This window comes from Lepisma saccharinum, chromosome 2, assembly GCF_977018435.1.
Source record: "Lepisma saccharinum chromosome 2, izLepSacc3.1, whole genome shotgun sequence".
Classification (NCBI taxonomy): domain Eukaryota; kingdom Metazoa; phylum Arthropoda; class Insecta; order Zygentoma; family Lepismatidae; genus Lepisma; species Lepisma saccharinum.
The window spans coordinates 26,301,781-26,313,819 of NC_139230.1; the positions used below are offsets into that span (position 1 = coordinate 26,301,781).

The 12,039-nt window shown below is 37.2% G+C and overlaps 1 protein-coding gene across 2 annotated transcripts in view; it reads left to right on the forward strand.

The window, feature by feature from the left end:
* LOC145983962 (uncharacterized) overlaps positions 1-12,039 on the forward strand; it is a 182,869-nt gene that overhangs the window by 84,783 nt on the left and 86,047 nt on the right. For both annotated transcript variants that reach the window (XM_083117184.1, XM_083117183.1), the window contains exons 2-3: positions 5,200-5,342; positions 10,071-10,240. In XM_083117184.1, the coding sequence (XP_082973310.1) occupies positions 5,200-5,342; positions 10,071-10,240 (313 nt within the window). The remainder of the gene's footprint in view (positions 1-5,199; positions 5,343-10,070; positions 10,241-12,039) is intronic.

The following is a 12,039-nucleotide window of genomic DNA, read 5'->3' on the forward strand; positions in this document are numbered from 1 at the left end:
TGATGAATCTTCAAACAGATTTTTCCTAAGTCTTACCGTTTCCAAAATAACCCCACTTCCGGTCGCCATTTTGGATTTCCGAGCATAGGTTCTATTCATACTTTTTCTCACATATAGGCGTACGTGGTGAATCACCAAACAGATTTTTCCTAAGTCATGAATTGGAGGGTCTATGAAAACCTATATTAATTCTCGTAAGAGAACAGAAAACAAAAAAAAAAAAACAAAAAAAAAAACAATACTGTGGTCATTACAACAAATAGTCTTCTTCAACCCCTATCCAAGAAACCAAAAAATCATCATCCTAACTAGAACCATGTAACTATCTGCCATCTGTTAGAGGTTTTGTGAACTAAGTGGTGCTTTGTTTGTGTGTAAAAAAAATGCAATGCTTTTTGCACTTGGTTATCATCACCTAACATGTTATTAATTGTTTTTTAAAATTAATTACAACTGAAAACTAATAATTAATATTATCTAAAGTTACTAATTAATATTATACAATTAATTGATATATTTTTTTTGTTCTTGTTGCTAGTGTTGGGTAATTATAGTTGTTGCAAAATATTAGCTCTCGCGTATGACAGTTTCTGAGTTTTGTTGGGTATATATAGACGAATCGAAATTTTACACGGTATGTTAAATTGTATGTTAGGGTACATGGTAGGAGAAATCATTGTATATTAGAGCGCTCTTTTAATGATTTGCCTATAACTGCATACAGGCAGCCGTAATTTAGCATAAAATATCCTGATCCTGTTTCTTCTAGCGTGTGCGACGTTTGTTGTGGTGGGATCATTGGGGGAAATGTGATTCTCCCATGATGTCATCTGACTTACTAGCATATGCGATACGAAGAACAGGCGTGTATGTGGCTTACTAGGATTAGGCTCATGGTAATGAGGTCCTAGTAGCTGAAACGTTGTCGGGGTATTTTGCATTTTTTTTTTATTACGTGCTAAACTACACGAGAGCCTCTACGTGATTTCTAACCCTTCTCGCAGATTAGTATTACGTCGCTTTGGATAACCGTATTTAAATGAAATTGGTGACATTTGAAAGAAAAAATAAACAGAGGGCCATAGACCCCCCTCATAAAAGGTTACAGTGGGCCCACAGGCCAACTCTGTGCCTTCAACAGTGTTGCCAGACAGGGTACATGGGCCCCTCGGGCCCTTTGAAAATTTACAGTGAAAAACCCAGTAGGTTGACAACACTGTCAGAGGATCTACGGCAGTGTTGCCAGATCATAAAAGGTTACAGTGGGCCCACAGTGTTGCCAACTCTGTCCTCAAAATACACATCATAAGGCTACAGTGGGCCCACAGTGTTGCCAACTCTGTCCTCAAAATATACATCATAAAAAGCTACAGTAAGGGCCCACAGTGTTGCCAGACGTAAACAGGGGGCCATAAACCCCCTCATAAAAGGCTACAGTAAGGGCCCACGACGAGCCTCAAATGATGATTCGAGCCTCAAATGAGGGCGTAGAACCCGGGCACCTACACTACTCCTATAAATATGTGGATGCAGGAGGACATCATTTCAAACACCTTTTGTAACACGGTATGTTTTCATTTTAATTGTAACTGTCAATACAATTGTACGAGCTTATTTAATTACATAGCTACCGGTTCCAGTTACGCGGATGTTTCATCCAGTTTGCCGGGAGACGCGTTCCTACTTCCCGGCGTGCTTTCCGCCGCTCCACGGCCACCTCGGCCGTGAAAGGCACTGTATAATTATGACACGAATGAGAGAACATTACTAACATTAATATTGTCGGTACTCGAATGAGGAACTAACTAACAAACAGAAATGAAGCTTAAAGGTTCTTTAGATGTTGAACGTCCTCCTGCTTATGAAAATATATTTTCTCACCTGTTAGACCTATTCTAAAAATAGCGATTCGATTTATAGGGGAATTATACACGCTTAGCTGTATGTACATATTCTTCGTCACCGTTTGAACCTTCAACAAAAGAACAACCCCACAACTACCAAATACATCCAACTAATATAAAATTGTACCAGTATATAAATATATGTGTTAAGGGATCACAAAATATAGTTTTCTCACTCAATATTGGTACAAAATCAATGGAAACTTAAATTTTGCTGAACACCCAAGAAACTTAGACTCTGTGAAATTGTCGCGCGATATTTTTATGGACCCGCCAACTCTCAAATCGCAGGAAAAGTATCGGCCAGTATCTGAAATTAAAATCCAGCCAGTGGCGGCGAGGGGGCCAGTTGCCAACCCATTTTTTGCCACTTTTGGCCCCGCACTATGCAGAGGGGCATATCAACAAAGGGAAATATACTGTCTTTGCCCCCACAGTTTTGGCACCTTGCCCCACGGTATTGGAACCCAATCGCCGCCACTGAATCCAGCAGATACTTTCCGATGTCGATAGTATTATTATCAGCCGATATTGATACAACGACATCGGTATAGTCTCAGCCCAAATACGTATATATTATTTTTGTTAATTAGTTTCGCTTTTCTGCCACATTTGGCTAATCATGAAGATGAGGATGAGAGATATAATGAAATTGATGGACACTTGCAAAGAATACATGCCTAGGCATGTATATATATGTATATATATAATAGGGAAATGTATATATATGCTCAGCCCAACCTGGCATCATCGTCAGCCCCCTTGCATTGTCGTTAGCTCCCGGTCATTAGGTAAAACTATTGTATAATTTGTTTGTAGTGACAAGTGAAAATGTAGACAGCGGATATTATGTGCTCATAACTTGATGAAAGGACAAATTCACAGAATGAAGATCAGCTATCACATTCCTTCATCTTGTTTATGAACTGAAGTCTAGGTAGCGGAAAGTACAGGGTGTCTACAAATGATTGAAAGCGTTTTCATGATGTTACTGTACGTGTATTATTGAACGTATCACGAAGTAACTTTGCAGTTTTGTAGAGAAACTCAACAAGTTTTGTGACACGTTACAAGTTATGGGAGTTTTCTGTTCCCCGTGGCGTCGTTGAGAATATTCGTTACTTTCCGGAACTCAATGCTTTTTGTGCAATCTCAAAATTTAGAGTTTACGGCCCCTTCTTCTCCAGTGAACAACCATTACAGAATACGGGTATCTTGACATGTTAGAAAATTGGCTCATGCCACAGTTCGAGACAGACAATGAGAACTTTATCCACCAGTTGGATGATGCTCCGCCCCAGTTGCATCACGATGTCCACAAAATCTTAACCACCAGAGTATCAAACCGATGGGTCGGTCGTTGTGGAAATGGTGATCAACAACTGCTGTCATTGCCTCACGGTGACTTTTTTGTGTGTGGGGTTATGTGAAGGATCTAGTGTTTGTGCCTCCATTACCAAGTGATCTAGCAGAACTGCGGGCTCGTATCATCAGTGCTTTTCATCGAATTGATAGGTACATGATTCAACGCGTTTGTGAATAACTTGATTATAAAGTTTATGTCTGCAGAATCACGAAGAGGGGGCATATCGAACACTTGTAATGTGTCACAAAAATTGTTGAGTTAACTGTAAAGTTACTTCACAATATGTTCAATAATACACGTACAGTAACATCATGAAACTGCTTCAATCATTTGTAGACACCCTGCATTTAGTAGGTTGTATAGAGTTTAGAAAGTTATTGCACACTATGGCCGTAGCCAGGCTGAGCTCCCCCTTGACATTTTATAAAATTATTTTGTATAATTTGTTTGCAGTGAAGAGTGAAAATGTAGACACCCAGTGGAGGCACATAGTGATTTGGATCCCAATTTAAATTGTAGGTCCAGTCCCGATTAGCCTTACCACATTACCTTACTGTGCATAAAGTGGACTTAAAACACCAACTCAATCAAACTCAATCAATCAATCGACCTGTGTATAGGACCGGTGACAACCCACCATGATGAGGAAATTTAGGAGCTACGAGTGAGTAGCGTAACCTGGTCTCGGAAATCTCCTATAACTGCTGGGGGTTCGACATGCTGACCCCACGTCACCCCATTACTGGTTGAAGAATTCCACACCTCTAGGTAGGATTGTGGGAGGGAGACTGGCAGTCAGGAGATCGGCCTAGGTCCTTCAAGGGCTGCCGAGCCACGGGTTATAATAGAGCATTGAAATAGGGCATTTTGTGGACTTTGGAGTGCATTTTATTCAATGCCAGCTTCAAAGTTAGAATCTGGAATGTTCATAACCCATCCCAATTTTTTTCTCTGGGTATTAGCGAAATTACACAGCAATATTTGAAACTGATTTTTAAGAACTCCCTTCTGCCAAATATTTGTAAGGATTGTACTTTATGATTTGCAATTTTCTTATAAAGTGCAAGTGGATAAAAGGAATAATGGTACACAACTCTAAATTTTGGTTCTTAAGGATACAAAGGATATGCTAGAGAAATATCTATTTTGCTTTTCTCAATCTTTCAGCCCAACAAATCTTATAGTTTTTGTACAATCTAATATTATGATAATTCACTGATTATGAATAAATAGATGAACCAGACTGACTGATCAGGATAATTTTCTAGTGTTTGACGAGTCCTTCAATTCAGATTTTTAACGTTATCTTTTTACCTTAGACTACTGTGGTTACCATCCAGTGAAACATGACTCAAAGTTAGGCATCTTGATCCTGACACCGATTACTGTTGTTTAACCTATAGCATCATCATCACCACTATTCACCCATAATCACTGCAGCTAGCAAGAGGGTATTATTGAGCAGTGGAGTACATGCACAGCTGTCCAGATCCTCTTGCTAGCTTCAATGATGATGGGTGAATTCTGGTGTGGTAATGATGATGCTATAGGTTACTTTACACTGCTTTTCTTCCACTTTGGCTATTTTCGACAACAGGATGAATGGTAATAAGATGAAATGGATGAAGGGACAAACATTGCTACAGTGCAGTACATTAGTAAATAAAAATTTCTAAGATTTAGGAAATCATTTAGTCAACAAAACGCAAAATAAACTTGATTAAACAAATTAAACTTTACTGAGAAATCTGATGCAGAAATTATCATCCAGGTGAGTTCTTATGATAATGTGACCAATAATTGGAGAGGGTTTCTTCAAACAAAATATCATATATAAAAATTGCTGTATTGAAACTAATTTTTACTGGAAAATGCAAGTGTTATACAAAAGACTTTCTAATTTTCCATTTTATACCTTTATTATTTCAGGTTAATACCTGACACAGGACCTCCCCTGGATGCTGGTGTTTATGGTGGCAGGTGTCGAGTTTGTTCAAAACTCCTTAAATTTCAGGTGAAAACTGTTCCTGTGGACCATGTTACGTTCACTGTGAATAAGAAATCATACACAGGTATGCATATTCAAGAAAGCTTTCATTTTAGTATAGCATCATGCAGCAAGCAAAAACTATTTGCCGGTTAGGAAACTAAGATAAAATGATAATCTGGATGTATGCATGCATGTGTGTGCACACATATTTGTGCTGATAAATAATATAGGGATCCTGTGTAACTGAACGATTAACATTCTCAACTTTCATGTTTTGGGAAATAAGAGTGTGGTAGCAAATTAATATACTAAAATAAAGTATTTACTTATCCCTGAAACTGGTGGTTATTAATTTTGGTGGCCACTGCCACCATCCTCTAGATTATGCCACAGATTTACAGGCAACAGCTTACTGAGCAGCATGCTGCAAAACTAAAGAACAACCCGAGAGAATGATGGCAGTGACTATGTCATTTAGGTATATTAATTCTCGCTTTTGTTCTGAGGTACATCTCTATTGACTTGACTTGTTGACTTGAAATTTCAGTGCTGACTCTGCATCATAACAGATGAAGTTGGCATTGACAATATCCTGGACTACCTTACTAGTAATGAGAAGTAAATATATGTATTTCTCTCTGTGTGATGACACTCTGTTTCTTGCACCTCAGTCACTCATATTTATGAGCATGATGTTTGACAAAAGGTGGGCGTTAGGTTCTGGATTAAAATGCTTCTAACTAGCTAGGGCTAACTCACTCAATCTTGGACATTTCTAAACCAAAGGTTTATTACCACAGCAACATATATTGTCCATCTGTCCCTAACCTAGGCAAGATCAATTTACTTTTTGTTTCATCATGCATACCAATTCCTTCATTCTATCTTCAGCTCCCCAACCAATTTTTTGAACAAGGATCCCATAAACTCTCCCAAGCGTGCCTATGGGCCTGCCAACCATAACATTCATTTAATATTTTAAATAATACCAGGTGATGAATATAAGTTAAGCAGTTCAGTAGTATCTAACGTTCTCCACTCACCTGTTACTTAATCTCTTTTAGGTACAAATTATTTCTTATAAAAAAAAATCTAAAAATAAATTGTTTTTTTCTTCTTCTATAAACCACCAATTCATTTGGTAGGTAACCAGAATACCACAGGTGATAGAAGAAGAAATGAGTCAACAACACAGTGAAATTACTTTTAAATTAAGTTTTATTGCAATGTTTATTTTGTTAACTGAACATTTCTCAATTCAGATTTTTACTAAATTATTTTTTCCACACATAATAATTCATGTCTATCGCCTGCTTTGAGCTTTTGTTTTAAGTCCACTTTATGTACAGATAGGCTAATCAGGACTGAACTGTAGTGGGTTTGTAGTGGGTTCCGAACCATTATGTGCCTCCACTAGGTATTGAACCTGGGACCCCTTGATTACTAGGCAAGGACGTTAGCGCTACACTATCAGCGAGACCCTCCACTGCTTTGAATAAGACATTTCAACACTGAATGAGGTGAAGCAATCCAATTGATAACACTGATGAACAAATTCAAACTTTTTTTTTGCTCCTTTGAACGATAATAGGTGATTATTTATAATTCGACCCAGCTGAATCCAAATCTGAAAGTAGAAATGCTATATCACCTATCGTTTTTCCTGGATTTTTATATTTTGTTTTTAATAAAAATTTAATTATCTTTGTAATAATACATCGAAATTTGAAATTATTTTTGTTTGTTTGGTCATGAAATAAGATTTAAATATTGAAGTGAATAACTATGAAATATAAAATATATATATATATATATGACCGATTTTGACTGTTCAATTAAGAAATTTCATGCAAAAAAAAAGGAAAAATACACATTTTTAATCACATTTTCAAAATTTCTTTCTTGAACTCTGCCGTTTGTAACTGCCACCAGAATCCTCTTCCTTGAGGTTCCAACAGTAGTCTGCTAACATGTTCTGTACCGATTTTCCTGCATGTCGTTTCCCCATGACAGAAATATCCTGGTGAAATCTCTCGCTGCATACGTCACTAACCGCGCCCAAGTTAGGGTGAAAAAGTCTAAATGCGAATGTAAAAAGTGAATTTTAAAGGACATATTGCACCCGATGTGCTGATAACACTTCAACAACTTCTTAACAAGTTCCTTGTAGTTGTAGATTTCACATTTCCAAGAAAACGACAGCATACTTGTCTGAAAGCTAACCATGCGCATTTCTCTTTTTCTGTTAGCAATTCCACAAAGTTGTCATCATGAATGATCTCATGGATTTGCGGCCCAATAAATATGCCTTCTTTGAACTTACTATCACTGAGTTTAGAAAATGTTTTTCTCAAGTACCCAAAACCCTCACCGTGTTTATCCAAAGCCTTAACAAAATTTTTCATCAGCCCTAACTTTATATGCAACGGTGGTAACAAAATCTTGTCTTTCTCAAGTAGAGGGTGATTCCTAACACACTTCTCTCCAGGAATTAAGTTTTTCCGTATGGGCCAATCCACAATGTTGTAATGTTTATCTTTTGCTCGGCTGTCCCATTCGCAAAGAAAGCAACAAAATTTTGTAAACCCAGACTGCATGCCCAACAGTATACCAATCATTTTGAGGTCTCCACATATCTGCCAACCATATTTTTCATAATTTATCACTTTTAATATTGTATCCATATTTTCATATGTTTCCTTCATGGTGGAAGAATAGGCAAGGGGTACTGATGGGTATATATTCCCATTTTGCAACAATACTACTTTTTAACTATTCTTAGATGAATCTAAAAATAGTCTCCACTCGTTTGGGTTGTGACTCCTATCAAGTTCTTGCAGAAGGCCTTCTACATCATTGCAGCAGTAAGTTAACTCATTACTAACAGACAAAAAGAATGTGTCAGTGATTGATGGCGTTTCCGATATGACACCTTAACACCATCTTGTAATAAATTCCACCCTCGGAGACGAGAACCTAATAATTCCGTTTGAACTTTAGAAAGGTTGAGGTCTCTGGCTAGATCATTTAGTTCGGATTGGGAAATAAAGTGAGGTAGATTTGGATCAGGAACATTTTGATCGGTGTTTGAATATGAGGGTCCAAGTTCGTCATCTGGAGAAGCACTGCTTGGTTCTGTTTCATCCACTGTCCATTCTTTAGGAGGCTTAGGAATTGGTATAAAATCATAACTCATAGGTTTCTTGGCTGAAGAAACATCAGGATAAAATATAGAATGTTTTGATTTTGAACTATATCCCACTATGTTTGTTAAACAGAAGTAACAATCCCTAGTATGATCTTTCTGTTCTGTCCATATTACAGGGTTTCCGAAGGGCATTGATTTGTGAGTGCTATTAAGCCAACCACGTAAAGTTCGTGAACAATTACAACAAATTTTACCTGGTGCCCAGCTTTTTCCCTCGTCTACTTTACTTCCAAAATACAACTCACATGCTTTTTTCACTATTTCTCTGTGACTTCGGAGTAAATTCCCTGCAAACATAACAAAACAAGTTCAGGTTATTCACACATTTGCGTGATATGGCGAACTCATTAATTGAGTTATAATATATTTCTTTAAAAAAAACAATTTTGAATGCTCTGATCATTTTGTCAAAATACAACTTACACTTCACTTCACTATACACAATATTTCATTCACAATTTCACGAACATACACAAACATAAAATACAGCTACTCGCGAAGGCTACTCGCGAAGTTATCGGAAAGGAAGTTAAGACTTGGCTAACCCACAAAAGAACAAATTTTAACAGAGAAACAGGAAATTACTCTACTGCCAGATGTTTAATCCACGAAATATTATGTGCCAGTCATAAACACACAAGGTCACTAAAAGGTTCTTGTCCATTTGCTAGGAACCAAAAGTTAAGCCGGATGCGGAGCAGGGTGCGGAGACCTGAAACCATAAAACTATAAAATGTGGGTGTTCTTCAAAAACTTTAGGTGATTCAAGAAAACGGATGCGATATTCGTTATCAGCACATCTGAATACATAAAGATCACTTAGTTTTATTTAAAGGAGTATTTCATTGTTTATCGGTGTAATCACTACAAGAAGAGAAAGTATGTCACACAGCTTCAAGTTTATATCTTTGTACCTTATTTCTCAGGGCCTCCCCGATGGCGCAGTGGTAGCATCGTCGCCTTTTAATCAAGGGGTCTCGGGTTCGATACCCGGTGGAGGCACATAGTGGTTCGGATCCCACTTTAAACTGTAGGTCCAGTCCCGATTAGCCTTACTGTGCATAAAGTGGACTTAAAACGCCAAATCAATCAATGTACCTTATTTCTGAGTTGGAGAATAATTACTTTAATTTTGGTCAAAACCTCATATGAAGCTGAAATTTCTCTGTGTGTATATAAAAAGGTAAAGGTAAAGTGCTCCCCTGTGCTTAGCACCACACCATGAAGGTGTATAGGGGGTTTGGGGGTAACGCCACACACTTTCTTGATCCGGTCGTGAGTGGGGGGTGATGTGATCAGCATCACACCCCTGACCGCCTTTACCCCCCAGGGTTTCCCCCAGGTACCCATGTTATTCGACGCTGGGTGGACGCCGGGGCCGCTTTCAACGTTAGAAAAGTTCCCGGATTTGAACCGGGGATCAAACCAGGGACCTTTAGCATGGTAGTCAGACATGTTACCGACTGAGCCACCGCGGCCAGTATAATCTGAATTGAATTTTCTGTAACATTAGGAACATTCATAATTTTATAAAAGGAACACTTTAAAGCTTATTCAATAAATTATTTTATAATTTAATTACTTTTCAATAATACTTTTCAGTAAAAAATGAAATGCCAGCCGAAGCCAGACTTGTTGATTTCCTGAGGGATCAAGCTCACCTACCAGGTACAAAATTCATGTGTCGCCAAGGTGGATGTGGTTCTTGCATTGTATCTGTCAAAAGGAAGAATCCACTCAGTGAACTGGATGAAATTTTCTCTGTTAATTCAGTAAGTTTAAGAAAATATGTATAATAAACTTTTGTTACTGTGTAATGTAAATATGATAAAAAAAAAGTAGTGTTCTCTTTCGTGAATATATAATTATGCATAAGGTGATTATTTATAATCAAAGAAAATCTTCATGACTTATGTAGGAAGTTAACCACATGACAACCTAGCAGTGCTATAAAAATTGGCAGCCCATTGCATTTTTGGATTTCATTTTTGGTGTTCTTTTCTGGACTTTGAAAGAAAACAATATCTAAAGATAAAACTGGAAAAATGAATGCTTTTCTCAATAAATATCAGACACGCAGTGTAGATTTTCCAAGTTAGTCCGCTTTCTTAACCTGAAAATGTATTTCAAAAACATTACAGGGAGGGAGATTAAAATCATGATGTGCATCTGGGCCCCCAACATTTTGGTTATGACACTGCAACCGAGCTTTGTAAAATTGCTCTCTTTATGGTAATTTGCCCTTTTATGAATGCTCACCTCCATGCAGGAGTTGCTAACACAGCATGCTACAAATGTCAGAAGTTCTGAGTTCTGATTTTCAATCGTGACCTGGGCATGGGTGTTCTATGCGAGTGTTCCTTCATCAATTTCACCATATCATCACTCATTCCCATCTTCACGTTTACCCAAATGCAGCCTAAAAGCAAAGTAAAATAAACCAAATCAATCATCAATTATAACCTATTATGAGGTTTCTTTGTATTCACCAAATGTTTGCCTCCAATACGTGTTTGTATCAAGACAATACTTACATTCCGATTGTATGGCTGTATGGATTAACTGTAGCTGATTGGATAGTTAAATGAAAACTCTACTCAACACTTAGGTTTCTTGTTTTCATTACCCTTCTTTGAAAACCCAACAATAGAATATTGATGACTTGTCAATACTGAGGTGCCCATGCAGAACTTAGTGAGGCAATTGCCTCACATGTTTCAGGTAAATGGTCAGGTGAGATCAGCAATAAACAAGTAAATAAGTAATGAAGTAAAGGAGGATAAAGGAATGTTAAGTGAGAAAGTTTTTTAACCATGCATAGAATGGGAGCACTATCTTATCAAGAATTTCTTGGAGTTGTTATCATCCTTGATTTGTAAAGGACACATCATTTGGTATGTATATAAATCATTGGATTTCAAATCCACTGGCATCCATAAAGAAACATATACTTAGTTAAGAAAGGTATTCAAAAATCGGATTCTTCTCAAGCGGAATCTGATACTTTATTTGCCAATTTGTGAAATTTTTATGTGGATGATCATTGAACATAGGATGTATTTACTGGCAGGAGTTCAGCCTCTCACATCTGAAATTATAGTCAGGGAGGATAATCATTTTTGGAGTTTCTCCAAAAAAGTTTAAAAAATCGATGGTGTGTGTTTAAATATTACTAAGTTACTTTTAATAATCTCATATGTTAAAGTCTTTCCTCTTTACAACAAGCTCAAGCATGCTTCTGTATCTCCATTCATTCTAGAGATATACACAATTGAAAATTGCTTGTTTCTGAAAGATGACTTTTTCAAATAATCCTCTTGTAATATGTAATAATCATATTTCAGCAAAATCCTTTCACAGGTGTCAGTTTTGGAGCTAGCAAAGCTGTGGCCCAATTATCATCAAAACCGGTGGCTATGAGGGTCAAGTCCTGCCTTATTTGACATGGAATGACCCTAACAATTTTTATTTAAAATTTTAAAATGAATTCCTTATAAAGTATGTGCGTTATGTAATATAGAAGAGCCATTCTTCTAAAACTAATTTGGTTTAATGTGAAGTGTCTCATTAT